Genomic DNA, 27,423 nt, shown 5'->3' on the forward strand with positions numbered 1-27,423 from the left:
TTGTTGTGTGACGTCGATATCTGGTGGGGTACTTCGGATGATGCGCGAACACAGCCGCTACCGAACGACATCCGGTGAGGAGAGTACGATGACAGCCAACAGATGTAGGTTCTCACAAGCCCAACGATCAGGCTTATTGCGATATCAAAGCAAGTCGAATTCAGGCACGCTTTGGCGCCTACGCACGCGGCGATGTTCATCAGCAAGACGATCACAAGGCGCATCATTGGTGCGTTTCAACACCAAGCTGGTGCCCTCAGCGAGTGGTCCATATCGCAGCCTGGAAGCGTAGAAAGCTGTCCTAATGCTCAAATTACCTGCCCAGAACGACGATAATGTCTAGGACGTCAGTAGCTCGGATTTCAGATTCTCGCCTACCCTAGGAAGACGATACGAGGTGAAGGTGGCGGAGCTCCAGGTGATTTAGCATGCTTCTTATCGCGCAGCAAGGCTGAAAGAACAGACCCCACTTTTTCTCACTGACACATACTAGAGATGCTTCTCTAGTATATGGCACTATTTACGTTCAGGTCGAACACGCTCGCTCAATGAATCTAAAACTCTGCGGGCGCATCCTAGGGCTTCAACACTTCAGCAAGACCAAGATCGCTCGAATCGATTCATCTTAGACAACGCTTACCATACTACTGCCTGGAACACGTGCGAACAAGACGGCCTTTGAGGACAAAGTCCATGATTCAGCACAAGAAGAAAGAATGAAGCGAGGATCGACGGAGCCACACCCGCACCCTGGGTCGATTCCGGCCAAGGTCTGCTCTGCATGTCTAAGTGCTCTAGAGTCTGGCTTAGAGGACGTCCTGGAAAAGACTTTTTACCGGGTGTGTGCCCATCACGAGACGATTGCGGCCTTTCAGGACGCAGTTGCCCAGAATTGTTTTATCTGCACGAAGCTTTGGCTATCCATACGTAAGGAAGTGCTTGCGAACTGGGAGGATGGAACGAACTGGGTTCCCATGGAATGCTCGCTTCAACGTCGCCCGTGGGCCCCAGAGTGGTACGGCGCCGTCTACTGGCATATCGTGTATCTGGAGTTCGCGTTTCCGCAATTAGACCTCTGGGATATGAACTATCGAGGGAACGTGTTCTGCTTATTCAAGAATGCGGACGGTATGTGAAAATTGGCATTTCTTGTAGACGTCCTACAGATTCGCTCGCTCATACAACATGTGGACAGGGGAAAAATCCAGATCAGAGAAAGCCCATGAGCGCAGCACATCTTCTGCTGCAGTACATGAAATAGCCTGTACGTGGTACAATGTGTGTCGCGAGTCCCATGAAAAATGCAAAAAGTTTGGCCCCGGCAAGAGATACACACCGACCAGGCTCATTGACGTTGGCATGGAACGGGACCAAACGTGGAAGCTCTGTCTGCATCCGCAGGATATTGAAGACGCTCCAGACTATCTGACCTTGAGCTACCGATGGGCGCAAGATCCTACAGTGCTTCTCCAGAGCTGCACCATAGAGGCCTTCCGGCAAGGCGCTCCTATAGCTGGCCTGCCCAAGACTTTCAGAGATGCCATTACTGTGGCACGAAGATTCTCTATCAGGTACCTCTGGATTGACTCTTTGTGCATCATACAAGACTCGTCTGAAGACTGGGCTCGAGAATCGGTACTGATGCACGACGTTTATGCGAACTCAGCCTGCAACATATCTGCATCTGCATCGGAAAGCCCGGAGGGCGGTTTGTTTCGCGACCGCAAGGCCGAAGAAGTAGGCTTAGGTTACATCAGTGTAGATCTGCCAAATCTAGGTACCAAGAATTTCGAGATATGGGATCAGTTTTATATGGACCGACTGACGCATGGTCCACTCTCCGATCGCGGTTGGGTCTTCCAGGAGCGAGTGCTTTCGCCGAGAGTACTCCACTTCTCACGGAGTCAAATTGTCTGGGAGTGCTTCGAGATGAATAAGTGCGAGTCGTTTCCGAATTGGTCGCCATTCCCTACCGAAGCTGACTACTCTCGTGGCGTCAAAACAGTCTATGACTTTTTCAAATCTGACTCCGGTTCCGATCTCTCGCCAACTAGAAAGGGAGATGATGGAAAACTCATGAGTGTTGGCGTCTATAACCAGTGGATGCACCTGGTGAAGACGTACTCGCGGTCTGCGTTCACCTGTCCGGTAGATCGACTCATTGCCATGTCAGGAATAGCCAGTAAGTTTAAGAAACATACTGGCGACGAGTACCTAGCTGGGTTGTGGAGATCAAGGCTAGTCGAAGGGTTGAACTGGATTGTCGTCAATCCTGTCGCTCGACCACTTGAGCGTTTTCGTGCACCGTCATGGTCGTGGGCTGCCGTCGACTCTGCTGTCTTCCCACAGAAAGTAAACTTGTCCCGAAACGATGATCTGATCGAAGTCATTAGCGCAGTAGTCGACGATCCTGTCACACCAGCTGGATGGGGAGAGGTGCTCGGTCGTATCAAGCTGCGAGGTTGTGTGACCGAAGCAACGATCCTGGAGGGATATATGGATATGCGTCCGAAGGAACACTTATCCGCAACTCCCATTAAACTCCTACATTTTCCGTCGAAGTTCTTTGTGTTGCCGGATACCACCAGTGTAACCTTCGCGACAGGAGAACAGCTGTACCTCCTTCCGCTGAGATCAACGTTAAGAAGAGCTGTGGGTGATGGTGATGAGGAAGCTGGCAGCTCGTTTGGCACCATCACCATCATTGTGGAAGGCATGATCTTGGAGCCTGTCGCTGGCGAAACCGATGTCTACAGGCGCACTGCACGATTCGTTGTCGATGAGCTTGATCATGTAAATTTTCTCGGTTTACGTGCGTTCCTGCGATGGGAAGGAGCGACTGCATTCACCGTGGTCATCGACGAAGCATGCGCTTCTGTTGTCACACTCGTATGACTATCTGAACGTCAGCATCGCGATATGGCAAATTTGTCTTGGGTAGGAGTGAACGCCCGCGACACATTATGAAATTTCATTTTAGGTGTCGCATTGTGATTCAAGTCCATTTGGTACATCTCCATCGATTACAATGCTCATACGCAGTGAGGTTTAGCAGGCTGAGAAGACTCCACAGGAGGAATGAGCTTATCCAAGAGAGCCTTACTCACCAACAAGTTCGCGTAACCCTCCACGCACCGTGACACGAGCCCCAGCCTGCCCCACCTTCAACCTTGGCCACCCACCCACGTAACTGCTCTGCTTCGCAGCCTGATCCTCTTCGATCCCGGCGTCTTCTATCCTTTGAGGGTTCTTACAACGGCCATCTGCAATGATGAGGCTAATCAACTGCTCGACCAAGAGATTTGAAGAATTCTTCGATGAAGAGGTACCTGAATACGCTATTCTCTCACACACCTGGGAAGGGCATGAGATCTCGTACAGCGAGTACAATAACGACCTCTGGGATCAAACTCGAAAAATGTACCCCGAGGCAACAGAAAAGATAACTGCCACGATAGCAAAGGCATCTGAGTACGGCATAAATCATGTATGGATAGGTAGGCTATCAACAGGCATAGGGAGTTTGCGAATTTGGTAAAAGCTAACGTCGTTCCAGACAGTTGCTGCATAGACAAGAGCAGTTCAGCCGAGCTGAGCGAAGCCATAAACAGCATGTATTTGTGGTACAAGAAGGCAGAAGTCTGTTTCGTTTACCTGAGCGACTTCTACTGTTTTTCGCAATACGCACGACCGAGATCTCAAGGTTCTTGGTCTGAGCCGCTTTTTGAGGCAGTGGCACTCCGTCGTTGCCGATGGTTCACCAGAGGATGGACATTGCAAGAGCTGCTTGCACCCAGCAACGTCCACTTCTTCGATCGCCAATGGATGTGCTTTGGCACAAAGCGGAGTATTTCGCTGGAACTGTCCGCTATCACTGAGATACCAGGACCTGCTCTAGAAGGAAAAGTAGCCGAGCACACGTACTCGGTCGCAGCCCGGATGTCCTGGGCAGCTCACCGTGTCACAACTCGGGGTGAGGATATCGCGTACTGCTTGTTCGGACTTTTTGGTGTCAACCTTCCTTTACTCTACGGCGAAGGGGCAACACGAGCGTTCCTGCGACTTCAAGAGGCCATTATACAAAGGACTAATGATCTCACCATATTTGCATGGCAGCACGCTGAAGCAACGGTGCCTGAGTTGTCTCGAGAAGCCTGCAGTATCCTAGCGCAGTCACCACGCAACTTCGAAGATTCTGGTGACATTGTCTGCAACGATCTTACAGATAATCCGGAATACTCTGTTACGAATAAAGGCATAAAGTTCAACAACTGGAACTTTGAACGGGATGGGGATGACCCAGATACTTTTGAAGTCCCCTTGAGTTGCCGCAGGAAGTGGTACACGGAAACAGGGTCACTACACATTACGTTGGAGCGTTTGAAAGACAGCGTATGGTATCGAAGCAAAAATGAAACCTTCCAATCACACAAACTCTTTCTCAAACCTCTCCATCGCCGAGGAAGTACCGCGGCCCTATGGTACTTCTACATCATGACTTGAGCTTACGGAGCAACGGGGCGAATTCCACTGGTTTGCGAGCAATTGTCAGAAACATTTTTCATTGCCAGGTCTACATGTGCAGGGCTCACGGAGCCAACTCTCTTAGACACTAGAACGGCTGTCTGAAAACGTAGTACATCGCGCGCAAGGTATACAGTCCCAACCATGATCCAGCACTACCCCAATCACGCCTGCGTCCCTGCCGGCTTCTCAAACCTCCTCCACCTCGCCGGCACCTCACCCAGCTCCCCCCCACGCCCACAAGCCTCCTCAAACCACTCCCCAAACTCCCGATACTCCCCCTTCGTTGCGCCGCTCCCCGGCCCCAGATCGAAAACCTTCCCTCCCGCGGAAAACGTATCTGGCACCTGGTCTGCAATGCACTCGTCGTTTAGAATTTTGACACCAGAGCGTATCATGGCGTTCATGGTCTCGGAGTAGCGCTTTACATAGTCTGCGGGGGACTCATTTTCGTGCCGGGGGATGCGCGTGGAAAGTTCGCTTTGGAGGATGATGGAAGCGGGGTCGGCGCCCTCAGCGATGTGTTGGGAGCGCGACTGGCGCGCTGAGCTTGCGTAGTCCCGGGGTGTGATGTAGACCATGGGATCGGAGTCGGAGTCGTGGGGGGCTGAGGAGTTTTGGGGGCCTTGGGTTTGGGAGGGGGAGGCTTGTTCGGACATTGTGTGCTGAATTTGCTGAGTGTAGTTCTGTGTGGGGAAGAAGGGTGGAAGGTGAGTGTGAAATGAATACTGTTGTGGATGATGGTAGCTGAAGAGTCTTATATAGTTGGATTGACTCGGGCTACACTTTCCGCACGTACTGTAGGCAGCGCTCTTAGAGATCCCGTGAGGCGATGGGAAGTTGATTGACTGGAGTGACTGGTCTATTGAACGATTGTCCCCCGCACCATGACGTACATTTAGGCAGCAGTATCTCTGCAGCTACTATACCAAGACTCACCTCTGAACAGTCTTTTATATCGGCGCTACCCTGACAGGATTAGAAGTAGTATCTGGTACTCTTGGTGCACGAAGTCTTATGAGAATCTTGAGACTGCTGTGCTAGCTATTGTGTTGAACGATAGCTCTTGTCATGGCGCTTGTAGATAATGAATTTTGTTAACAACGCAGTGCGTTCAAACCTAAGATGTTTGATATCCATGGCTGATGCTGCTCTGAGGGAGATTGCTCGCAGAAGTCACCGTCTTTACCTTGGATAGCATCAGCACGCAAACGGATGGGAACCACAAAGTGAGTAGAGTCCATCCTCGCTCGATTTCTCCGCTACATTCAAGTTTCGCGTAGCAGGCGCCCAGGTGTACTTATAGACCTTTGGCAGATTTGAGCGCAGGAAAGCACCATAGGGAGTTCAGCTGGACTTTCGGAATAGCTCATCAATGTACGGAGCGTTGTTCGCTGAAGCCAAGTCTTCGGCGTTCGAAGTTTGCCGCTCATTGTCGGATAAACTGCACCCATCGGCCGCACTTGCCGACAGCGCAGTCCCCGCCACGCCACGGACCGCAATTGGCTGCACCCTCTGCTAACGGTGCAGATCGCATTGCAAATGCACGAGAGTTTGTAATGGAATCATGACTGTCCCCGGGAATAACACGCTTTTCCGCTTGCGCGTCGTACAACACCAGTCTTTAAAAGTAGATGCCTTGGCCCGCCTTGCACTTTTCCTGGGGTAGTGCACGACTTGTGTGGCCGAGAAAAAGATGGCATACACTGGCGCGGAGGACCGCGATGCGGAGAAGTACGCAACGGGTGCTGGGAACGTCATTGATGAGGATGCAGAGCGCGGGTTAAGAGCTTGGCCCAGCACGCGCGACGACGAGATACACGAGGCCGTAGAGGCGCAAGAGGAGCATGTTGAACCGCGGGAGAAAGCACCGGAGCATTCAAGTGGTATCGCGAAGGTATTTTCACGGAGATCGGCAGCGTCGAGTTGGAGAGATCCTGGGCCTGCGCCAGACGGTGGCACGACAGCTTGGATCCAAGTCTTCTGCACGCACATCACGATCTTCAACACATTTGGATTCTTCACGTCTTTCGGTGTCTTCCAGACGTACTATCAGACGACGTTGGGCATCGCGCCATCCACAATCTCCTGGATCGGCTCCTTGCAAGTTTTCCTCCTCTTCGCCATCGGAACCTTCACCGGAAGAGCCACAGATGCGGGTTACTTCCGCCACTCGTACATCGCAGGTGCTGTGTTCCAAATCGTGGGCGTCTTCACCATGGCTGAAAGCACGAAGCTTTGGCACCTCTTCCTCTCGCAAGCCATATGTCTCGGCATCTCCAACGGCTTGCAATTCTGCCCAGCCATGGCCCTAGTTTCAACCTACTTCGTCAAGCGCCGGGCTTTCGCAATGGGCATAACAGCACTAGGATCCTGCACAGGAGGCGTCATCATGCCCGTCATCGTCCAGCAGTGTCTCCCTCGGCTCGGCTTCCCCTGGACAATCCGCATCATCGGCTTCATCATGGCAGCCCTCAACATTGTCGCCATCGCGCTCTTCCGCACACGCCTTCCACCCCGCAAGGGCGGCGAAATCGTCGACTGGGCCTCCTTCCGGGACCTCCCCTACTCGCTCTTCTGCGCCGCCATGTTCTTCAACTTCTGGGGGCTATACTTCGCCTTCTTCTACGTCGGCGCCTACGGCCGCAACGTCCTTGGCATGCCGTACGAGTCGTCGATCAATTTGCTGCTCGTCACCGTCTGCATGGGCTTCATCTTCCGCCTGCTGCCTACCTACTACGCCGACAAGATCGGCTCGCTCAACGTGCTCATCCCGTTCTCGTTCCTCTGCAGCATCATGATGTACTCGTGGATAGGGATCCACACCATCGGCGGCCTGTACGCGTTTGCCGCGGTGTACGGCTCCGGCTCTGCAGTCATCCAGGCGCTGTGGCCTGCCATCATCGGCAAGTGCAGTAAAGTGCAGGATTTGAAGAAGGCGGGCGTGAGAATGGGTATGGCGTTTACAATCGTGAGCTTCGCAAGCTTGACCGGACCGCCGCTTGCCGGCGCCCTGATTCAGACTGCGGGCGGAACTTATACTTACGCCAATATTTGGGCGGGGACGAGTTTCTTGGTGGGAGGGGTGTTGTTGCTCGCGACGAGGTGGGCGCTTGTAGGTATGGACTGGAAGGCTAATATTTAATGGTCTACATGTAAAGTATTGACCAAAATATGTTGCAATCAAACCCGTGCTCAGCCTCCACCAAGTCAGATAGGGACGCTGGTTTCTCCATGCAGCCAAGACGTGAACGCGATAATGCAAGGAACGACGAGCATGACACCATTTGAATGCTATAAAGCATTTCGCTGCTTGTCTACACCAGCTAACTTGACGTAAAATACAGAACCTGCTAGCTATGTCTGACTAGAAGACAGCATGCGGCCGAAAAGATGATGCTAAGATTTGACAGATGAAGCAGACGTCTAGTGGTCGAAGACCGATGCCTCGAACTTGGCTTCGTTGTAGTATTGCGCGCGAATGCTGCGGCCCCGGAACTGGTAGCCTTCGTGGAAACGATTTACAGCCTGCATCTGTCAGAGATATATCTATCGCACATATATCAGTCATGCTTACATTCAAAGCACTCAGCTCGGACGCGAACTTGATGTACACTGGCTGAGACTCGCTGCTCAAATTCACGTAGACTCGTTCCACTCTACCGAACTGTACGTTGTCAGTGATAGTTAGATTGGGGCGAACGGGGTACTGACCTTGTCATCAAAAGTCTGTCCCATCTCCTGCCGTACACCACCGTCATCGCGATCAGCATCGGTGCTCCAGTCAATGCCATCCACGCATCCCCAGGCAACAATGACCTTTGATTCTTGTCCGAACTTATCCGGCTCCTTCTGCTTGATCGTGTGACCACCCATGATGTCAAACACCTGCTGACTTTTAATGACCTTGCCGTTTTCGTCGTACTCATCGGACACATCGGCGACTCTCTTATCCGCCTTGCGCGCCTTGACTTCCAAGTGCGTGGTGATTCCATCGCTGTTCTTGCCCAATCCTTCTCCCTTCTTGTATCCCATCTTCGCCATCATGGCCTCTGCTTTGCTGAGCTTCGCGCGCTTCGCTGGGCGTTCTTGTGGCTGCTCATCCGTCTGCTCCGGTATGTCATAGCGAACGGGCGGCGCAGAGATAGTAGCGTGTTCGTAACGCACTGGAGGCGCAGAGATAGTGGGATTGTAGCGGACAGGAGGTGCGGATATAGTTGGATTATACGGTGTGGAAGCCTGCGGTGGGGGCGGTGGGATGTTTGCAGGGGTTTCGGCTGGTGGAGGAGGCGGGGGTGGAACAGCTGCGTAGGGAGCGGGTACGGGCGCTGCTGGAGACGGAGACTGCGCGTCAGCTGTAGAAGCCTGCGAAAGTCGCATTCGCCGGGCATATGGGTCTTCCTCAGTCTCTGCATTCGATGCCCCAGGCGAATCTACTGTCCTATCTTGATCGTAGCTGGCGGGTGGTGCAAAGTGAGGCTTGGACGCAGTCGGCACGGGATCAGGGTTTGCTGAGGATGCTGAGAGACCATCGGGAGACGCTTCGCCGCTAGGTTTGCGCGACCGGACCGGGCTGGCTTGCGCCTGTACGAAGTCGGCGAAACTATCCATCTTGAAGCGATAGGCTCCACTCGCCCTGTATGCGCGCAAATTAGACGGCCGGTCTGCTTTGTATGGCGCTTCGCCCTTCCACCAGCCGAACTGCTTTGCAAACTTCTTCTCCTGCTTCTTCTTCTCCCTCTGCTGCCGGTCCATCTCTCTCTTGTAATCGAGAGCGGCGGCATCGTCATCCGCCGTGCTGCGCCAATAGTCGAGGCCAGGCTGTTGGGCTGTGGAAGCTGTGGCTGCCGGCGCAGGGTCTGAAGAGGCGGTGGTAGACATGATGTGAGGTCTGACTATAGCAGGTTTCTTGACGGTGGCTCCCTTGGCCTGGGGGCGTCTGATGTGGTGCGGGTTGTGGAAGGCTGTGGTATGGCATAAGTCCTCCATGATCATGTACAGAGCGTGTTTTCTAAGTAGATACCAGGTGTTTTCTTCTGCTCGGCCTTTGCCTGCTCTTCTGAGAACTTGACAGGCGCAGACTCGGCGACCGTGGCGGCCGCGTAGGGATTGGGAAGGCCCTTTGCGCCTGGTCCATATGGATTGGGTAGCTGCGATGCCATGTTAGCGATATCCCCCTCTTTCTCGCGCCGCGGTTGCAGTATAAATAGACGTTGAGGGTGGAAGCCTCCCGTGTGGTGTTGACCATGGAGTGATTGCGCCCGCGTCGGCGAGCTGCGACCGCGGAGCCGCGCCAAGCCTGTCTGGGGTAGGCCCGGAGTCACGTGCAATGACGACTCCCGCGGGTCGGCAACTATCGCAAAAACGAGTGACTGTCGGTACTAAACCTGTCATTATCTATAGCGCATTCGAGCTGGCTCGCGTGTATCCTCCCATATCCTCCTGTGATCTGGCATTTGTAGACTATAGTGAGTGCCATTGCACCCATTGCGCCTCCCTCGCGTTATCGACTGACCGCCGACGTAGGACCTTCCCTTATCGCTGTACACTAATAGACGCAATGGCTCCTACAACTCTCGAGCACGCCTTTTCCAAGGACTCCACTAATATCGCGGTCATCGTCCCTGGCAAGCCTGCCCTGAGCGTCTCCTACCAGAAGCTTTCTTCTGATGTGAAGGCCTTCCAGCAGAAGCTCGCCGATGTGGGCATCTCCGCGGAAGCAGCAGTGTCCATTGCTTTGCCCAACACCTACGAGTTCATCGTATCCTTCATCGCCGCCTCATGGCAACGTGCCATCGCCGCGCCTTTGAACCCCGCGTACAAGCAGTCCGAGTTCGAGTTCTACATCGATGACTTGAGCTCCGCCATTGCGCTTGTACCGAAGGGCGCATTCGCTCAGGATGCGGCGGCGGTACGAGCTGCACGCAAATACAACGCGGCCATTGCTGAGTGCTACTACAACGGCCACGAGGTGGTTTTGGATGTCAAGGAGGCGGGCAAGCTCGCTGGGAAGCGCGCTTCGATCCAGACGGCCCAACCCGATGATGTAGCCCTCGTGCTGCACACCTCTGGCACCACGGGTCGTCCTAAGGCGGTGCCTTTGACTCACCGAAACTTGTTGCGCACCATGAAGAACATCCAGGCGACCTACCAGCTTACGCAGGAGGACCGCACCATGTTGGTCATGCCGCTGTTCCACGTCCACGGCTTGCTCGCTGGTTTTCTCGCGCCACTGGCATCAGGTGGATCAGTTGTTGTGCCTGTGAAGTTCTCTGCTTCTGAATTCTGGAAAGATTTCGTCGAGCACCAGGCTAACTGGTACACCGCTGTGCCTACAATCCACCAGATCCTGCTCAGGAACCAGGCACCCAGCCCGATGCCAAAGATCAGATTCATCCGCTCATGCTCATCGCCGCTATCGCCCAAGACTTTCCATGAGCTCGAGAAAACATTTGGCGCCCCGGTGCTTGAAGCGTACGCCATGACCGAGGCGGCCCATCAGATGACAAGCAACCCGCTGCCGCCCGGCAAGCGCCAACCTGGTAGCGTGGGTTTAGGTCAAGGCGTGGAGATCAAGATCCTGGATGAAGCTGGAAACGAGGTGGCCCAAGGCAAGGAGGCTGAGATCTGCATCCGGGGCGAGAACGTGACCAAAGGCTACCTTAACAACCCCGCGGCCAACGCATCTTCCTTTACCAAGAGTGGTTTCTTCCGCACCGGCGACCAAGGCAAGCAAGATCCTGATGGCTACGTAATCATCACCGGCCGCATCAAGGAGCTCATTAACAAGGGTGGCGAAAAGATCAGTCCGATTGAGCTTGACAATGTTGTCGCTCAGAATCCAGCTGTATCTGAGGCTGTCAGTTTCGCTTTGGAAGACGAGATGTACGGGCAAGACGTTGGCCTGGCCGTCGTCATCAAGGAAGGTCAGAAGCTGAGCGCTGGCGAGCTGAAAGCCTGGATGGCTGAACGTGTCGCCAAATTCAAGCTGCCGAAGAAGGTACAGTTGAGCCACCCAATATGATGCAAATCCAAAGCTAATTGCGACAGATCTTCTTCACCGATATTATGCCTAAGACCGCCACTGGCAAGGTAAGAGCTACATGCCAACGCCTATTCCGAACTAACTATTGGCAGATCCAACGCCGACTTGTTGTAGAGGCTATGCTCAAGAAAGAGAAGCCCAGTGCGAAGCTCTAAGTTACTCTGCTTGCATTTGGCTCATCCCGCATGTATCATTAAGTAGAACTCGATTTGGATGTATTTTCAAGCACCACAACACGTATACAGCGCACTGAATAGACCGTTAGACTACGCGATTAATTCACCCGTTGCTTTCCCTTTCTTAAGTTTCCTAGTGGCACGATGGCGCAATAGGCGACAACTACACGCTAAACTTGGCTACAACACAACATCATGACATGGCGCAATGGATAGTGCTTTGACGATTCGTGCGCTCCACTGGCCTCCGGTGAGCCTGAAGCAAAGTGCTGAAGACGAATACGAATGACCCCTCACGGGAGACGAATCGGCCCCTGGCCTACGTCGGCGTGGCTTCGCGTACGCGCCCACTGGCAGCCAAGCTGAACGCCCAATGGGGCTATACCCTCAGCCTGTACTTTCATGCTCGTATTTTGAAGATGTCTTTCCGGGTCACTGCCTCCATTACTTCTTTGTGGTCTCCACGCTTGCTTCCCAACGAATTTCAAGTGATTACACTTGCTTGACGGCACTTATGCACTCGCAAGATCTGACCGATTCTAATTGCTCACCTTTGTAGTCGCATCACACAACAGTGCCCATTGAAACAAATCGCTGGTGGTGCCGCCCCCGGTGCTTTCGGCGTTTCACATCGGCCCGCAACCGACAGCTCATCCGTGAGAGAAGATCTCTGCTGCCTCCACCTGGGCGCATCACAAGAACAAGAGGACCCCTCGTCGATTTCTTGGGGGTGTAAATCGTCACCAAAGCTTCCCACCGAGGTCGAGGCTCTCCTATTTCCGGATATAGAAAGCGTGTTTCAACCAGCATAACCCCCGTCCAGCCCACTCACCACGTTTCAAACAACAAGTGTAATTTACGTCGGCCATTATGCGCCAATCCTCGCCGAATAGCATATCATCCCTTGGATCCGCAAGCAGTGACAACGCGTCTGCTCGCCCAACCACCAATTCCTTGTCTATAACTCCTGCGTCAACAGCACCGCAGTCAAGCAGCTCCTCGGTCAGATCAGGCTTCCAGATATCGAGCGACAATGAAAATAGGTCATCGTTGAAGTCAATCTTAAAGACCTCCAAGTCCACTGGTTCTCTTCCGCGAGTACGCTTCTCTGTCCCCGAACATCTGCCTGCTCTGCCTTACAGCGCGGCCTCGATCTCAACCCAGCGAACAACTCTCTCTTTCCGGAAGTTTGAGGTCACGGGTCACAACAAAAGTTCATGCAACATGCCTGGACTCGAGCTGAATGCACCTATTCCACCGCCTATTCCACCTTTTGATCACATCTCCATTTCTCCCGGATGTCAGACTTCTTCCCGGACATCGTTAGACCTACCAGTCAGACCGCCAGCCAGAATTAGAAGCCACAAGCGCCTCTCCGCTCCAGCACCCATATCCCGCAGAGAAAGCCGGGCATTCAACGCACCACCTCCACCACCTTCAACCCACGAAACCCGGAGCTACTCCCGCTCCGTCCGCCGCTACACCCCACGTGTAACCTCCTTCCAGTCCGTTGCCTCCGCCGCCTCTGCCCCAGCAGCCCTGCAATCCCCACCAACACCCTCGGATCCGCCCTCCCAGTATAACCCCCTCCAGCACTACGTCCCCTGTCTCGCCCCTAATTGCACCAATCACTACACCGCACACCTCCTTGGCCCAACCTACTACTGCCCCCAGGCCCCCTACCAGCTCATCCGCAAGCGCGGCCTCTGCCCCCTGCACGCCCACCAGGACCTCAAGCTCGCCAACCAACGCGTGAAAAGCACGTATGAGGCCATGCGGCAGAACTGCGGGCGCAAGACGCTCGGCACGATTGCAGCTGAGTTTGAGGCTTTTGTGGAGCAGGTGCGCGAGGAGCGGGCGGAGGAGAGCAAGAGGATGGAGAGGTGGCAGCGGCAGCGGGTGCTTCCTTCTGCGGGTGTGAAGGGTAAAGATGGCAAAGAAGGGAAAGAGAAAGAGAACGGGAAGGGGCAGGTCTGGGAGGAAGAGTGGGACTGGCGGTACTCGCCGAGGCCGTGCACAAGGAAGGGGTGTGACGAGGTGTGGTACTCGCCGTTCGATAACCGGCTCTTCCTTTTCTACACCACGGCGCGCCCCTCGGGATTCGTACCGCTGAGCACGCTGTGCCCTGGCTGTGCGAAATTCGATGTCGAAAGTGCCGAGGAGCGGATTGAGGGGAGGAGGAGGGATGTAGGTGGTGTCGTCGGGCCAGAATTTGAGGAGTGGTATGTGCAGATGGGGAAAGACCGGGAGTTGGAAGTCGAATACTGGGAGGCTGCGCAGGAGAGGATTGTTAGGGAGGAGATGGGGAAGTGGAGTGTGAGGAGCGTGCAGCCGAAGACGACGAAGCAGAGCAAGAGCAAGAGGCTAACGAAGTTGGATGTTTGTGTTGTAATGTAGCACGCCGGGGTGTCTTTCTTGACTTGGATTCACTTGAGTCTGAAGCCTATGGCGCGGCGTACGGCACATGGGACGGGGTTCATGAAAAGACTGTGATGGTAATGAATGACTACTTAGCTAAGGCATGTACATTCCTCGACCTTCTCAAAGGTTCCCCCGAGCAGGCTCAAACTCGATGGCTCTGTTCTCCCTCACCCACTCCAGTTCCGCGTCACTCCCCGGCATCGGCGGCACCAGGCCCTGGACCTTCCATAGGTCTCTGAAGGATGAGACACAACGTCAGTGAAATGATCAAAAATCCAGGTCATTGGGTTGAAGCGGGTGTTTCGGCTTCAGCTTGTGACTAAAGCAGAAACTGCCACTGTACACGGAATGAGTTGCTTACCTTCTTGTCTCCTCAAGACTGTACTCCCAGTCATATCCCTTATCCGCGACGAACGGCTTCAGCGTGGTATCCAACGTCTTCAGAAATCTATCGCGGACTTCATCGTTGGGACTTCAATACATTAGCATCTCCTCAATACTGCTCTGTAGGATGGATGGGTGGATGAATTACAAGGGTGGGTGAATGAAATGCAGGGTGGGGTAGCTTACAGCGTACGCGCAATGTGCTGAATGGTGAATCTGATAAAGGGGACGCTGGACTCTGGACCGGGATGGTTGGCGGACGTGTGTGGTGATGGGCGTGCCACACCCCCGACGTAGATAGAGGTTGCTGGCAGGGGCACGAAGAGAACGTTGACGTAGAAGGCCGGGAGGGGGACGGCGGTGTAGACTGTATGAGGTTGGTTAGGAATGTTTGACGTAGAGTATAGGGAAGTCTTGCTTTTGGTGACTTCCTTTGCTAACGCGGCTTTCTCCTCTTCGGAGGTGAAGGTTGAGGAGGGGTGGTAGATTATCCAGAGAGGCATTGTGTAGGATGAATTGAGGTGGTTGTTGAACGATTTAGTGCACAGAGAAGAACTGGAACTTCCAAACTTATATGTGTTCTTGTTTATGTAGTCGCGATTCTGCTAGTGCATGCTGATGCGGTGTGGTGGACCAGCGCCATCCAGTGGAACGTTTCCGGTGTGGTGTATCCGCTCTAAAGTGTCGCATAACTAATCATCAGCAGTTCACTAATCTTGAAAGCTAGAGTGACCTGATATCCAACAAAACTTGAAGTCATACACAATTGATCATCTACCGAGTCAGGACACGTGTCCCGTGTGCGATAATAAACACGCTGTGAATGCCTAGGCAGCACAGATGTGTTCGCTAATCCACGATGCCGCAAGCGCCCGAGACCCGCAGCTCAATCGCTGAATAGTACACAGCTTCCGCTCTAACCATCCTGCCAGCTTCTACTGTTTTGCCAGCACGTTCCTCACCGTTTCTTCAAGCTCTTCTTCTTCCAGCCCTAGCAACTCATTCGCAACCCTCCCCTCCCAATCACTCGCCACAAGCCCCCAAATCCCCACCGTCTCCTCCGTAGCATGGAAATCGCCCTCCAACATCTTCGGCCGTAGCTCCCTCAACCTCTCCTCACTCTTCTGGTTCACGATCTCAAACTTCTCCCCTGTAACCTTTTCCAGCACGGCCAGCACCTCGTTCTGCGTCACGCGGAAGCTCTGGATATACAGCAGCTGATTCGCCGTCTCCTCTGGCCTCTCCAGCACCTTGACAACAGCCTTTGCAATGAAGGGTAAGTTCGATGCGCTGAACGGAATGTCCCCTCCATCCTGGATATACGCCTTACGCGCCGCAACGTCGAAGCAGAGCAGGCTGTTGCCGAGCCCCCAGTCGAAGAAATGTGCGGGGACGAGACCGGTCCAGCTCAGCTTTCCTTGGCCGTCACTGCGCTCCTGGTCCTGCAGCGAGATGAGGTAGTCGCGCGCTTCCTTCTTACAGTCTGCGATAGGATACACTTCCCGCGTTTTGGCATCGGCGGAATCGACGCTGCCAAATTCCGCTGGGATGATGCGCTTGACGCCCGAATTGAAGGCGGCTTCGATGAGGCGCTTGTTTTGGGCTACTTGGGCAGGCTTGATGGCCAGAATGAGGGCGTCGATGTTGTTTTCTTTCAGAGCTTTCGTAACGTCCGGGACGTTGAGGTCGTCCGGTACGGTGATAACATTGGTTCCGGAGTAAGTTGATTTGGAGCCTGCGCGGTTGATGACGCTGATGTTGAAGGTGGAGTTTTTGAGGGCTTCGAGGATGGGCTCGCCGATGGTGCCGGTGCCGCCGACGAGGCCGACATTTTTGATCGACATTGTAAGGCGTCGAAAGGATTCCCGAGAGATATAGGGCGCAGGAATGTTGAATTGGTTCAAAACTGACCCAAGTGCTGTGCTCTGGCTATTGATGCTGTTGTTGAGTCTGTCCGTGGGGTACCCCGCAATGTACTCCGTGTAGACTCACGAGGTAGTTTCTTTGAGCAACGATTCTTGCTGGTATGACTTGTATCTTTGGCAGATATGCTTATGAGCTAAAATGAATCCAAGAGAAATTGTAACTCTGTTAAAATACTCGGCGAACTCTGGTGATACTCATACAACATTAATGCACACATGGTATATGTGCTATCGGTAGCCTCCAACGGACTGGTCGGACCGATCGCGCACACACCAAACATTCCACTCCGACAACCCCTACCGCCCCACAACCCTCTCTCGTAGCTTACACAACATCTTCCAAGGCCATGCCAATACAAAAACAATGACAAACCACACTTTCCTTAGCTTTCCATCAGGCGGCCGCTTCCTCGGCACCGGGATATCCATCTCGAACTCAGTTTGAGGCACGCCAAAATCCGACTGCAGGATCGGAGAGAGACCAGAGTATTCCGAGCCGACTACACTGCCTCCATCCGAGTAGGCGGTGGGAGAGTACAGCGACGGCGCGCGGGGACTGTACGGGCTGTAGTCTTGGCCTCTGAGGTTCGCGGTCTGGTCGTATCCGTATCGTACGGGTGTTTCTGGGATGTGCAGCGGCGGACCCGACGTCATTGAACGCCCTGGATGGCGGTATGTTGGCCTTTCAGGAACCTCGCAAGGAGCTTGGTGTGAGTAATGGACCTGGTGTTGAATCTCAGGCTCGTAGTTCGTAAGGACCTTGGTCTTGGCCAGCATCTTGTCGCAAGATTCCCGGTCAAAGCAGAATGATTGCACATGCGGCGTGTCAGGGTTTGCGTACGGTCTTAGTAACGTCCAGTCTATTTTGTAGACGTGTCGGATGTTGACGTACGAGTCCCAGCGCAGGGTCGCGCGATGTTGCAGATCCAGCGTGGGGAATCGCTTTTGCATCTTCTTGGATGTTGCGTCTGGGTGAGGTGGAGATGGCGATATGGGAAGATACCAGGAGCGCCGTGACGCGTGGAATTCATTGTTCTTGGAGTAAATCTCATGTAGGCGTTTGCCTTGGAAGGATGTGACCTGAGCTTTGGTAAGAAACAGATTCCCTAAAGTAGCGTGTGGTTAAACTTACTATATGGAAGTGCACCACTTGCGGCTCTTCTGCTGGCCGGGATACAACAACTATTGGGTGATTGTATATACCCTCTTCCACAGCGCCTTTCCCATGTGCCCGCCTTACTGCTCTTGGAGGTAGTTCTTCCTGGGGCGGGAGCCAGAAGACACGTCCAATAACTACGTCTGGTTCATCGACTCCTCTAGTTGGTACTTTCTGTGATGATGATATTCTTCTCGAGGCAGGTACCCTCGCATGTGTCCGTGTGGGAGACGTATTCCCATATTCGGCATGAGGATGTGTATAAGCCGCGTAGGCATCGTACGAATGAGAGTAGTAATAGTTATAGTTAGCCATGGTCACCGTTTTCTGGGCCGAATCTTGAGGCCAGCTTCCTGTACCGAGCTTCCATTTTGCGGCTCAAGAACTCATATATACTGGCCACCGACGCCGCATAACTACTCATCCACCCACGCGAGCTGAGTAGCATTGGGGGCAGAGTCATGTTTGTGGAGAGAGGCACACGTACATCCGGTTCGGTCGGCGCCGTATGCACCCTACTCGCATTCAAGCCTTACCAGAGTACAGTGGCTACACTCGCCCTCGTTGCCTCTTTCTGTTCTGGTCTCAGCACACGGTAACACAGTATGCAAGGATAGTCTAGTCCGGCTGATCGCCTAAGCCGAGGGCCACCATCCAATAGATCCTTCATGCGCCACAAATTTGCACTCCATGGATGCTGTGGCTGCGGCGCACAGGCGTGTCATCCCTGCACAGAGGCATATGCAGCCCCATCGCTAGACAATCTGGACCAAGGTAGTAGCTGAGCAATATGCAGAGCCTCACTAGGCACGCACAGCGGCAGAAAATACCGCGGAAATTGCGCGTGAGCAAGCCAAAGGTACGACTTCACAGTGGGAATTTGCGGTGCTGGGAGATGAATCTACGAGGCTGATTCACCCACGATTAGACGATCCGCAACGGCACCGTCACATCTGTTCGGTCATAGCGCTACGGACTTCGTGCAAGTAACGCTCCATAGCGGCTTATGTGAACACCTTTTTCAATTTGTGTTGCTATGATTCGCTCACATAATCTATATTCCTGTACGGATGGAGGAATCACGGTGCTGTTTTTTTCGCCGTGTGGCTGTGAGTGGTGAGCGAAATTGTAGGTGTGCGCTGGAGGGTAACCTCTCTCCAGTGCACATACCACCGCTCGAAAACGCCCGTACGCTGTCCCCGTGCACCAGGCCCCCGATAAAAAGGGAGCGCCGATGCTTGGATCCAAGTACCTGGTAAGCATCTGCGATGACGAACGCGCCGTTGGAAGATCTTCATATTCTCAAGCCACAACTGCTGCATTAGGTCGTTAAGTGGGGTGTAAGTAGCCCCATCCCGTCGAGACACCAATAGTCATGAGCATTACCTACCGCTTCGAGCGTTACTTCTTCCTGCAAGGCCGCCATTGTGGTCATATAATGCGGCCGCTCCGACCTTGCTTCCTCGGCTTCTCATCTCGGTCCATCCTCCCTCCTGCTCGCCCACAGTAGTCTCCTTCCTCCTTTCTCCTGTTATCGACTACGACTTATCGATACTGGTTTATCGACCCCACAATCCGCTGACCTTTTCGCCAAAGCCCGACGCCATGGTGCTGAACCTCCTACTCCCGCTACGCTCCCGAGCCGCGGCCTTACCCATCCTCGGCTCCACACCTCGTAGCTCGAGCTTATACATGTCGGCTTTCGCACCTATGCTTGTCGCCTGCCGTAAAGGATGTGCGACATGTCTGTCCCATAGATCATTGCTGACTTCCTGCCCGTTGTGGCCGTAGCTCCTCTGTAAAGGATGCTTGAATCTATCAGCATCGGTGTGATTGTTCCATTGGAAGATCATCACGAGTGTCTCGTCTTCCATGTTCCGTCGTTCCTCGTCCTCGGCATAGAATAGTGACATATTCTTTTCGTCGGAGTTGATGCTCACAAGAGTTGGTCTGCTATCGAAACTCTCGTATCCGCTTCCGATCGAACTAGAAGGAGAGGTCGGAGCGCCTGGGTGGAGCTCAGCCCAAGCCCAGAAGTCATGGATAAGGTCTCCTGGTTTGCTGAACGCGGCCGGTCCAAAGGCACCCAATTGGGCTGACAATGAAGACCGTTTCGGATCCCAACCAAAATGCTTTCCAATCGCACTTGCCACGCCAGGATTCGGTGCTTGCAGCACAACTACATCGCACGGTATCCTCTCATCGGGTGATGACGCAGCAAGTGAGACGATGGAATAGTCCAGATATACATGGTGGACGCTCGGAGGTGCCGACAAGTGCTTGAGTACGGTCGCAAATACTACTGATGTGCTGTCCCTGCAAGTCTCACTTGCCGTAGTGAAGATTGCGACTGTACTCGGGCTAGACAGGCATGGCGACCATGTGGTAAAGGTTGTCGGATGTGATGTGGTCTCCGGTGCATCGGTGATACTGTTCAACAGTATATTGAGGGCCGCATATGGTGCCGCGATGGTGGGAACGATTGGGGCCTTGAACTTTAAGACGACGAGGACAACTTCAAGTGGCGGCCTTGTGCTTGAGGAGTCGTGGACTGCATGTTGTCGATGGTCGCACGTCCCACAGCAAGTCGACATCGTGAGATTTATCGAGCGTGTCAAAAGTGATAGTGGGCTTTTGTGAGCGAGCGAAGACTTGGAGTATTAGGGTGTTGGTGAACAAGACGGTCAACCCGAATTTTGAATACTAGGTTGAGATGCAGCGAGGAGTATGTCGGAGCTACCGCTGTTCCGCCCCGCAAGTGACGGTGATGGGTCTGAGCGGTATAGCAGGATGAGGCTGTGAAAACTGCAATTTGCCTTGAGATGTAGCAATTGAACAAGCAAGAGAAGGGGACTGCTCGAGGCACCGAAACGAATGAGGCTGGACGTCGACAGAAGTGTACAGCAGCTGAAAGCGCGGGGTCGGTATAAACGTGTGTTCAATTACTGAAGGCAGCCTAGCTCGCAAGGCGCGAAGTTGCCTTCAGCACAGCCCACAGGACGCGATCTTGCCTCTGTATCCACGACAATCAACGGGGCCCGGGTATATTTAGTACGCGATAAGGCTGGAATGCGCAGTTGCGCTCGTGCGTTTCAGAGTCGTCCCCATAAAAGAGGACGAGGGCCAGTTCGAGCTTACCTGTGAGGACAAACACGTATGCGTTTGAGATGCTGACCTCGCAGCAGTTGACGAGCCAATCCGGATAGCGGGGCCTCTAGTTGTGAGGTCATCAAACAGACATGTTGATGTCAAACCGCGTCGAGGGTGGGAGGAAGCTTGCGAGGAGTGTGGCGGAGCTCAATATAGGGATGTCGGCACGATCCCTTTTAGGCAATGACGCTAGTCGTATACGTCAAGGCGCGGTTTTCCGAGAGATGTCCCCACCACACTGACCTTACGCACAGTAGGTGCAGCGTGAACTTGAACTACTTTAGATATCCATTTCCATGCGCATCAAGGCTTCTTATCCTCCCTATGAGTCTCCGAACATGAAAGCCGTGCCGGGTATATGTTTTGCAGAGCCGTATACTGACTGCTTCGTTGCAGAACCCCAACCGCCAGGGCAGCACTGACGACTCCGAGGGTACCATGCAGGCTCACTAAGCCTCTCGTACACTCATAACGACTCGGACACGACGCGAGTCGGTAGAGTATACTTGACTTGCCGGTATCTTATACTCGACCAAAACCTCCACCATATCAATTATATAGAGCAGACTCCTTGCCCTATCCCTTTGCTAACCTAACCAACATCAACCATCTCTAACCCTGAACCTAGCTCCTGACCCTCAATTCCATCTTAGTGTATTCTAAATGAGGGTGAAGTCAAGTATAGTATACCTGCAAGTCGAGTATGATTTACCGACTCACGGACAGACAAAGCATAGTGGCGTTTCTAACTTCGTCGCCTGGTCTGGAATATGACTGTTGGCTACATGGTTGAAGGGCCTCTACTGAAACGCGGGGCTACCAGAATACCTTGTTAAGGAATATCCAGTACAGTCAATGCATGAATGGGCAATATTGTGCAACTACTATGCTACCGTGAAGATGAGGCTGGCGCCCTTCCATGCTGAACATCGAGACTGGAACGGCTTAGATCGAGCCATTCTTCGCTAACACCTTCCTTGTTGCCGTGACTCTAGTAGATCTCTACAGCTGCACAACATGACCTGAAAGTCCCGGTGATGCTCAAGCATTATGGACCTTGGTTGACACTTAAGGCTCGAACTGTAAGCAACGAAAGGACAGCCTGACAATGACAGCCGTCGGACGCAATAAACCGAGGATAAGTAGTCACTTGACGGTTCCATATGCGTTGTATGTGAAGGCAACAGTACAAACCAGGCATTCAACGCCGCAATGTAACAGACATCGCAACCAACCAGCAAATATGGTGGCTCACCGAAGTTTCGTAGGAACCAGTATTCTTATTCTTCGCGCCTTATGGGTATGTGTTACATGACAATCACACCTGCTCAGCTTCCTTTGCACCCGGCACAACATCTTTCCAGTTAGGATTGTAAAGCGACTCAAACAAGCGCAAATCCTGTCCTGCAGCAGCTCGCTTCATGAACATTCTCGCAGGCGCAGCAGAATTGGTACAAGTTCCTACCGGATAACAAACTCCCTTGTTACAGTACTGTCATGGGATTGTTTTCGAACATGGTGCCAACGATCCGAGTGTCGCAAACTTCCGGATTGTTCCACGCGATCTTGGAACATGTTGGACTTACTTGGTACTAGTCGCGGTCGCCGTGGAGGTCGTTTGAATCGTAGTTTTAGTGATGGACAGCACGCTGGTACAGTATTTGCTAGCTCCCGGTGCGATTTTGAAATTTGTTCTCCTTCTGGAACTCTACGATACGGTACATATATATTTGAGACTCTCGGAAACTGACACCTGTATCGTACATTCATGGATACATTAGCAACGTCTGCTGTAATGGTCGCCGAGTCTACCCTGGGCCCACTGAACCCGTGATTTAACGAGCTGCACGCAAGATGCATCGGTTGTAACGCGGGTCCCTTAACTAAGTGAATACACACATACCCGTTTTTCAACGAGCGGTCTCAAATTCAATCGTCCACCGTAAATGCAATTTCAAAACCAAATCGCTATGCAACACAAACAGCAAAACAATATCACGCTAGAAATTCAGCTCCCGCGGAGTCTGTGAGGTACACTATCTTTGTTCAGTAAGACTCGCCTCGCAAGCTTCTTGCCGTACATTGCCCTACAAATCATAGCAGCAACGCCACAATGACTGCAATAGCAAGAGCTAGACAAGTGGGTGAAGGCATCTTAAGCACCACACCCAAGCTGGCTGCTTTGCCGCAACACTTGCGGTCATACGTAACATTGTTGGCACGTGCGGCAACCTCGAAGACCGAGCCGTTCATGGGAGAGCCGTGATTGTAGTAGTCAACAAGAAGGAAGTTTGGCGGGCGGTCCCACATGGCTACACCTGTGTCAGCGTCGACGAACGAGTTTCTCAGCAACGGCTACTTACCCGTGCAATTTTCCGTCATTTCACCTAGGCTGTTTGGCCCATTGACACCGTTCGTTATGTTCAGCTCCGCTGTATTCGGTATTAACAGATTCAGTCCCGCGATGCTGACTTGTACATTCAGATTATGGTTGGCCATGTACATCATCTCCCTCGACTTGTTTTCAGAAAGACCATCTGGACGTTGAATCTCGCACGTGAAGTCTTCGCTCGTAGGGCTGAACGGCGTCTCCCAGATATTGTAGAACTCCCAGAGGAGATACGGCACTGCGTCGGTGTCGAAGTTGTAGTCGATAAACGTAATAACGCGTTTACCCTGGATGATAAGCTCTCCGAGTGTTGGCCAGTCTGCGAGATCCATGGCTGTCTTAGGCGGCTGGTAGACATACTGCATGAGGCCTGATGCTTCGATGGGCTCCGCAAATTGTTTAGAGGTGACTGTGCGGTTTCCGTTCTCGTCTGTATCTTGCCAGTTGTAATTACCGAAGATAATGGTAATGACATCGAAAGGGTGGGCTGCGACCCATTCCGTAACGGTGCGAAGATAATCTTCCACAGTGCCTGCATTAAGAAGGTCGCAACTTGTGTGGCAATAATAAAGAGTACCATTTACATAATGCGCCTGTCCTTGCAGTACTCGGATTCCATCATTCAATTGCTGAGTGACGGTCAATTCCTGGTTCGACGCCGCATTATTTGCTCTCACAAAAGGACTGTTGTGTGCGCAGACCTCGGTGATGTTACTGTACTTGCGCTCACAGAGCTCGGGATAATTGTTGCAGGGCTGTGTGTTCACGGGGGCGGCAGCTGTTGACGTGGTACTTGTTGCGCTCAAGACGGTCGATGTTGCTGATCTCGTTCCGCCCACGAGTCGCGTGTATGTAGCTTCTATTGATGCTCCGGACGATCCCGCGGATGCTGTAGCATTTGTCGCGCCGGTACTTCCTGAGACGTCTGCGGTTAAACTGACTGTTGCTATTGTGCTCCCGTCGAAATCTGAAGGTACTGTGGCGGCTGGTGCCTCTCCGCTCGATATAGCACTGCTTCCGGTGATTGTGATAATCTCGACAGAAGTGCTCTCCAACTGCGCTGTGACCAGGCTCGCAAACCATAGAAGGAGGTACAGCGGCCCCATGTTAATTTTCTCGGGCTCACAACGTAGCCTTTCTGTTTTCAGGAGGATCGGAAAAGGTGTCTTTTTCTAAATTCTGGCGACGAGCTTCTTGAAGGTTGCTGGCGTTTTGCCAAGCGGTCCGTCGTGTTTTTGCTTCGTGACCGCAAGCTCGCGTGAATGCTATACAAAAAAAAAAAAAAAAAAAGAAGAAATGGGTATCACGGCGAAACGCAGACGTTGTACGAAAATATGCCAGAGTAAAGTTATAGAGAAATTGAAAGAATCTGGTGCGCAATTGTTGTCCTTGAAAGCTATAACAAGGGCCATTGCAGATTTGCGCTTGGGAGAATATGACGTCGATCGTGCAGGCGGCGCCCCACAACATCAGGGGTCAAGCTTTCAGCCTATAGAGGTTCAGCCAAGATTTCGCATAGCCGCGCTGCCGATTAGATACTGGCCTGTCTTGGATTCGCATGAGGTGGCATTCCAAGAGCATTCCGCGTGATTCTTATCGATATTGACATTATCATATAATATATACAGAGGTAGTAGTCCTCAGCCTCTCCAAGCCGCATCCTACACATTGGGTCTGCCTTCTAATCGCATCTTCCAACAGGGTGCTGCATTATGAACTGAATATCTGTCCAGATGTGTTCTTTCCCTCGAGCTGCTGGATCTCTTGCTTCATGACATCGATGCGATAGTTTTTAAAAGCTTTCTCTATCCGCTCCTTAGCCTGGGGGTCCTGGGCAATAGATCGCGACGCCGATGCGGTGCCGCTGAAGAACCCCAGTTCACCACCGAGGAAGAGACCTCCAAGGGAGAAGAAGAAGTATGTGGCCGCATCACTCCATTTCGACGGCGAAAGCTTGTCCGTAATATCGGGAATGGGTTCTGTAGGATCGTTAGTCACGAACCCTTGTGTACTGGATCATTAGACCATACGGGTTCGGCCGTCCGCAAACTTGACTTCGACAGGCTTCTCCATCGCCCTAAAAGCGTTGAAATACGCCAGGCGCATCGATCGTAGCCTGAATGCGGTATATACGCCTAATCCGATACCCAAGAGTGATCCAACCTGGGCATGGGTTGAAACTTTGCTAGCTGCACTCTTAATTATGTCGCGGTCGGATTGGTTCAAACTACAAATTGTCAGCTCTGTTCGACTTACAATTGCAATTGTATGCATACTCGTGCTGCAAATGTTCTTCTGCAAGCTTTCGGAGCTGTCGGGACCTTCCGTCTCTAAATGCGGCTAGCGAATTGTCCATAATTATGGTGGGAAGAAGGGTATGTAGGCCGAATGAGGAACTGGTATATCGGACAGGAGCTGTTGACAGTGGGAGAAAGTATCTTTTATTTAGACCTTGAGCTGGACTGGAGCTTGAAGCTCTGACATGTGAGGACGTAACCGGCACGTCACGTCATATGATGCTAAAATCGACAGCGCTAAACCCTAAATAGTTGATTTGCCAGTGCTCCTCCGCCGCTTCCCGTTGGTCACTTCAGCACTACGACATTCTTAAAATAATGCAGTGGAGCATTGTTTCTGGCATATCTCTCAGAATCTCGAAATTCTAACGCAACCTGACGAGCATAACGCTCCGCACCACCATCTACTCCAACAAGCCGAACAGTGATCATCCAAATCGCGTACTCGACAAGGACCCAAGAGGCCCATCACCCTTCTTTGTGACCCAGCGATCACAACGCAGATGAGAAGTATTGTAGCACCTGGAGAAATTGTCACTTCAATGCCTGTTCTCGATAAACCCCATCTATCAACCCCTCAACGTCTTCACCTTCCTATACACCGCCGCATCAATTTTCTCACAACCCGCCATGCACCTCTTCGTCCACTCCGTCATCGGATCCAACGGCTCAACCTCGGTGCCCACCTTATTTCCCTCCCCAAACTGATGAAATGCAACGAAATCCAACCCCCCTGGCTTCCCCTTACCTGAATTTCTCGTCTGGAACAGCGGCTTGTACCTCGTCGTCCGTTTATACCCCGGCTCTTTCGACATTTGCTCATTGTGTTCCTCCCTGTACCATGCATCTAGATCCTTTTCACCACCAGGTGCAGGCTGCATGGCGGCGTAGATGATGGTGGTCACGTCATCTGTGGGTGTTTAGCCTACTCCGATCCTACTCAATGTCCACTCCCATCAACCCGCAAGTTGAGCCGGGACAGGACAGTAGATCACACTTACCAGCCGTACTCCCTTCCTCCCCATACACCTCAACCCGCTCCAAAATCCTACTCTCAAAATCCACAAACTCATCCACCGCCCCACCGCCCGGAAATATCTCGCTCGTCCGCGGAATCTCGTGCAAGCCGCCTCCCACGTGCTTCCTATTCCCATACCTAGAGTTCGCGCCACACGTCAACTACAGTTCCATTTCGAAGGGACCATCCTCTCGCCCCCCACTCTCAACCTAGGACAGATCCGAACCAATCCGCAAATACCGGTCGGTACCCGCAGAGGTTCAAGCTTCCAGATCTGTAGCTATGAAGAAAAGTTACTTACTGCACCATCTCTAGATCTCCCACCTCCATCACAATCATCCACTGTCTTTCGTAGCCCGGACTCGCCGCTTTCCACGCTGTGATGTTCTGCACGATGCCCGTCTGCAGCACGGCCGGGAGGTAGACCTCGTAGAACCACTTCTCGAGGGTGTCCTGATCGAGCTTGGAATCTGGAACGAGGGTGACCAAGGCTTGCATTATGCCGGGGCCGGTCCATGTTGCGGACATTGTGGAAGAAGGTAGCCAGAGAGAGCTTGGAGAGAGAGAGAGAGAGGGGGGGTGGCGGAATGGATTTGTAGAATGCAATGGGGCCGATGAAGTATTGTGTATATTCTGTGCAGTGCCGCTGGATGGATAAATGCTCGCCGAGAGGCTGGTTCACTGTTTATAAACCGCAGGGCTGTGGTGCGGTGCGGTGCGAAGTAGTGCGCCCCCTGTACTACTCCGCACCTCTTGCTTGCGGATTAGCTTACCCGAACGCTCCCCATCGCTGCCACTTCCAGCATAGCGCCCCTCCATCTGTACTCTTTGAGACCCCGATTCTTCGTCAAACTACTGCCCAATTGAACGACACGACACGAGAAGTGCGACCCATGGAAGGTGAGTAGTGGAGACTACGTTGATTCATATTCCTATCC

The 27,423-nt window shown here is 52.8% G+C and overlaps 14 protein-coding genes across 14 annotated transcripts; 5 read left to right on the forward strand and 9 right to left on the reverse strand.

Moving 5' to 3' along the window:
• Positions 1 to 1,185: 1,185 nt before the first annotated feature.
• Positions 1,186 to 2,346, forward strand: CC84DRAFT_1088003 (HET-domain-containing protein; the record flags this gene model as incomplete). Its single annotated transcript, XM_018174231.1, has 1 exon — positions 1,186 to 2,346. A coding segment is annotated over one exon (1,161 nt), but the record flags the coding sequence as incomplete, so codon positions are not given.
• A 925-nt stretch (positions 2,347 to 3,271) lies between these two features.
• CC84DRAFT_1088451 (HET-domain-containing protein) lies at positions 3,272 to 4,503 on the forward strand (the record flags this gene model as incomplete). The annotated part of the gene is made up of 2 exons (XM_018174253.1): positions 3,272 to 3,497; positions 3,557 to 4,503. 2 exons carry the CDS (start codon positions 3,272 to 3,274, stop codon positions 4,501 to 4,503), a joined length of 1,173 nt encoding a protein of 390 aa, XP_018038008.1.
• Positions 4,504 to 4,568: 65 nt separating this feature from the next.
• CC84DRAFT_1163767 (uncharacterized protein) lies at positions 4,569 to 5,368 on the reverse strand. Its single transcript, XM_018178332.1, has one exon. It carries the CDS (start codon positions 5,181 to 5,183, stop codon positions 4,689 to 4,691), a length of 495 nt encoding a protein of 164 aa, XP_018038009.1. The 5' UTR covers positions 5,184 to 5,368; the 3' UTR covers positions 4,569 to 4,688.
• A 618-nt stretch (positions 5,369 to 5,986) lies between these two features.
• On the forward strand, positions 5,987 to 7,736 carry CC84DRAFT_1163768 (MFS general substrate transporter). Its single transcript, XM_018178333.1, has one exon. It carries the CDS (start codon positions 6,221 to 6,223, stop codon positions 7,667 to 7,669), a length of 1,449 nt encoding a protein of 482 aa, XP_018038010.1. The 5' UTR covers positions 5,987 to 6,220; the 3' UTR covers positions 7,670 to 7,736.
• Positions 7,737 to 7,950: 214 nt separating this feature from the next.
• CC84DRAFT_1175408 (uncharacterized protein) lies at positions 7,951 to 9,405 on the reverse strand (the record flags this gene model as incomplete). The annotated part of the gene is made up of 3 exons (XM_018180153.1): positions 7,951 to 8,058; positions 8,102 to 8,191; positions 8,239 to 9,405. 3 exons carry the CDS (start codon positions 9,403 to 9,405, stop codon positions 7,951 to 7,953), a joined length of 1,365 nt encoding a protein of 454 aa, XP_018038011.1.
• A 498-nt stretch (positions 9,406 to 9,903) lies between these two features.
• Positions 9,904 to 11,865, forward strand: CC84DRAFT_1144342 (acetyl-CoA synthetase-like protein). Its single transcript, XM_018176451.1, has 4 exons — positions 9,904 to 9,992; positions 10,051 to 11,524; positions 11,575 to 11,616; positions 11,662 to 11,865. The coding sequence occupies exons 2-4, from the start codon at positions 10,085 to 10,087 to the stop codon at positions 11,722 to 11,724; spliced, it is 1,545 nt and encodes a 514-aa protein (XP_018038012.1). The 5' UTR covers positions 9,904 to 9,992; positions 10,051 to 10,084; the 3' UTR covers positions 11,725 to 11,865.
• A 1,000-nt stretch (positions 11,866 to 12,865) lies between these two features.
• On the forward strand, positions 12,866 to 14,142 carry CC84DRAFT_1258697 (uncharacterized protein; the record flags this gene model as incomplete). The annotated part of the gene is made up of 1 exon (XM_018184848.1): positions 12,866 to 14,142. Exon 1 carries the CDS (start codon positions 12,970 to 12,972, stop codon positions 14,140 to 14,142), a length of 1,173 nt encoding a protein of 390 aa, XP_018038013.1. The 5' UTR covers positions 12,866 to 12,969.
• Positions 14,143 to 14,243: 101 nt separating this feature from the next.
• CC84DRAFT_704378 (uncharacterized protein) lies at positions 14,244 to 15,269 on the reverse strand. Its single transcript, XM_018187111.1, has 4 exons — positions 14,969 to 15,269; positions 14,737 to 14,917; positions 14,528 to 14,638; positions 14,244 to 14,401 (listed from the first exon to the last, which is right to left on the reverse strand). The coding sequence occupies exons 1-4, from the start codon at positions 15,051 to 15,053 to the stop codon at positions 14,287 to 14,289; spliced, it is 492 nt and encodes a 163-aa protein (XP_018038014.1). The 5' UTR covers positions 15,054 to 15,269; the 3' UTR covers positions 14,244 to 14,286.
• On the reverse strand, positions 15,270 to 16,708 carry CC84DRAFT_704384 (isoflavone reductase family protein). Its single transcript, XM_018187112.1, has one exon. It carries the CDS (start codon positions 16,392 to 16,394, stop codon positions 15,486 to 15,488), a length of 909 nt encoding a protein of 302 aa, XP_018038015.1. The 5' UTR covers positions 16,395 to 16,708; the 3' UTR covers positions 15,270 to 15,485.
• Positions 16,709 to 16,772: 64 nt separating this feature from the next.
• On the reverse strand, positions 16,773 to 18,239 carry CC84DRAFT_1144349 (uncharacterized protein; the record flags this gene model as incomplete). Its single annotated transcript, XM_018176452.1, has 2 exons — positions 17,608 to 18,239; positions 16,773 to 17,555 (listed from the first exon to the last, which is right to left on the reverse strand). The coding sequence occupies exons 1-2, from the start codon at positions 17,944 to 17,946 to the stop codon at positions 16,773 to 16,775; spliced, it is 1,122 nt and encodes a 373-aa protein (XP_018038016.1). The 5' UTR covers positions 17,947 to 18,239.
• A 951-nt stretch (positions 18,240 to 19,190) lies between these two features.
• Positions 19,191 to 20,225, reverse strand: CC84DRAFT_1216576 (uncharacterized protein; the record flags this gene model as incomplete). The annotated part of the gene is made up of 1 exon (XM_018182818.1): positions 19,191 to 20,225. One exon carries the CDS (start codon positions 20,223 to 20,225, stop codon positions 19,191 to 19,193), a length of 1,035 nt encoding a protein of 344 aa, XP_018038017.1.
• A 2,273-nt stretch (positions 20,226 to 22,498) lies between these two features.
• On the reverse strand, positions 22,499 to 24,420 carry CC84DRAFT_1163772 (PLC-like phosphodiesterase). The gene is made up of 2 exons (XM_018178334.1): positions 23,145 to 24,420; positions 22,499 to 23,093 (listed from the first exon to the last, which is right to left on the reverse strand). The coding sequence occupies exons 1-2, from the start codon at positions 24,274 to 24,276 to the stop codon at positions 22,876 to 22,878; spliced, it is 1,350 nt and encodes a 449-aa protein (XP_018038018.1). The 5' UTR covers positions 24,277 to 24,420; the 3' UTR covers positions 22,499 to 22,875.
• Positions 24,421 to 24,708: 288 nt separating this feature from the next.
• Positions 24,709 to 25,569, reverse strand: CC84DRAFT_1144357 (uncharacterized protein). Its single transcript, XM_018176453.1, has 3 exons — positions 25,447 to 25,569; positions 25,201 to 25,397; positions 24,709 to 25,149 (listed from the first exon to the last, which is right to left on the reverse strand). The coding sequence occupies exons 1-3, from the start codon at positions 25,524 to 25,526 to the stop codon at positions 24,881 to 24,883; spliced, it is 546 nt and encodes a 181-aa protein (XP_018038019.1). The 5' UTR covers positions 25,527 to 25,569; the 3' UTR covers positions 24,709 to 24,880.
• Positions 25,570 to 25,825: 256 nt separating this feature from the next.
• Positions 25,826 to 27,276, reverse strand: CC84DRAFT_1118155 (uncharacterized protein). Its single transcript, XM_018175512.1, has 3 exons — positions 26,787 to 27,276; positions 26,469 to 26,623; positions 25,826 to 26,377 (listed from the first exon to the last, which is right to left on the reverse strand). The coding sequence occupies exons 1-3, from the start codon at positions 27,011 to 27,013 to the stop codon at positions 26,037 to 26,039; spliced, it is 723 nt and encodes a 240-aa protein (XP_018038020.1). The 5' UTR covers positions 27,014 to 27,276; the 3' UTR covers positions 25,826 to 26,036.
• Between the last annotated feature and the right edge of the window lie 147 nt (positions 27,277 to 27,423).

The sequence above is a fragment of the Paraphaeosphaeria sporulosa genome (assembly GCF_001642045.1).
Source record: "Paraphaeosphaeria sporulosa strain AP3s5-JAC2a unplaced genomic scaffold CC84scaffold_4, whole genome shotgun sequence".
Classification (NCBI taxonomy): Eukaryota; Fungi; Ascomycota; class Dothideomycetes; order Pleosporales; family Didymosphaeriaceae; genus Paraphaeosphaeria; species Paraphaeosphaeria sporulosa.

Coding starts and splice junctions, on each gene's coding strand:
- CC84DRAFT_1163767 (XM_018178332.1), bottom strand. CDS start 5,183: ATGTCCGAACAAGCCTCCCCCTCCCAAACCCAAGGCCCCCAAAACTCC.
- CC84DRAFT_1163768 (XM_018178333.1), top strand. CDS start 6,221: ATGGCATACACTGGCGCGGAGGACCGCGATGCGGAGAAGTACGCAACG.
- CC84DRAFT_1144342 (XM_018176451.1), top strand. CDS start 10,085: ATGGCTCCTACAACTCTCGAGCACGCCTTTTCCAAGGACTCCACTAAT. Junction 11,525..11,574: donor AATTCAAGCTGCCGAAGAAG/GTACAGTTGAGC, acceptor TAATTGCGACAG/ATCTTCTTCACCGATATTAT. Junction 11,617..11,661: donor CTAAGACCGCCACTGGCAAG/GTAAGAGCTACA, acceptor AACTATTGGCAG/ATCCAACGCCGACTTGTTGT.
- CC84DRAFT_704378 (XM_018187111.1), bottom strand. CDS start 15,053: ATGCCTCTCTGGATAATCTACCACCCCTCCTCAACCTTCACCTCCGAA. Junction 14,918..14,968: donor AGCAAAGGAAGTCACCAAAA/GCAAGACTTCCC, acceptor AACCTCATACAG/TCTACACCGCCGTCCCCCTC. Junction 14,639..14,736: donor CAGCACATTGCGCGTACGCT/GTAAGCTACCCC, acceptor AATGTATTGAAG/TCCCAACGATGAAGTCCGCG.
- CC84DRAFT_704384 (XM_018187112.1), bottom strand. CDS start 16,394: ATGTCGATCAAAAATGTCGGCCTCGTCGGCGGCACCGGCACCATCGGC.
- CC84DRAFT_1163772 (XM_018178334.1), bottom strand. CDS start 24,276: ATGGGGCCGCTGTACCTCCTTCTATGGTTTGCGAGCCTGGTCACAGCG. Junction 23,094..23,144: donor AATGACGGAAAATTGCACGG/GTAAGTAGCCGT, acceptor ACACAGGTGTAG/CCATGTGGGACCGCCCGCCA.
- CC84DRAFT_1144357 (XM_018176453.1), bottom strand. CDS start 25,526: ATGGACAATTCGCTAGCCGCATTTAGAGACGGAAGGTCCCGACAGCTC. Junction 25,398..25,446: donor GAAGAACATTTGCAGCACGA/GTATGCATACAA, acceptor GACAATTTGTAG/TTTGAACCAATCCGACCGCG. Junction 25,150..25,200: donor GTTTGCGGACGGCCGAACCC/GTATGGTCTAAT, acceptor ACGATCCTACAG/AACCCATTCCCGATATTACG.
- CC84DRAFT_1118155 (XM_018175512.1), bottom strand. CDS start 27,013: ATGTCCGCAACATGGACCGGCCCCGGCATAATGCAAGCCTTGGTCACC. Junction 26,624..26,786: donor GGAGATCTAGAGATGGTGCA/GTAAGTAACTTT, acceptor CGCGAACTCTAG/GTATGGGAATAGGAAGCACG. Junction 26,378..26,468: donor GGAGGAAGGGAGTACGGCTG/GTAAGTGTGATC, acceptor AAACACCCACAG/ATGACGTGACCACCATCATC.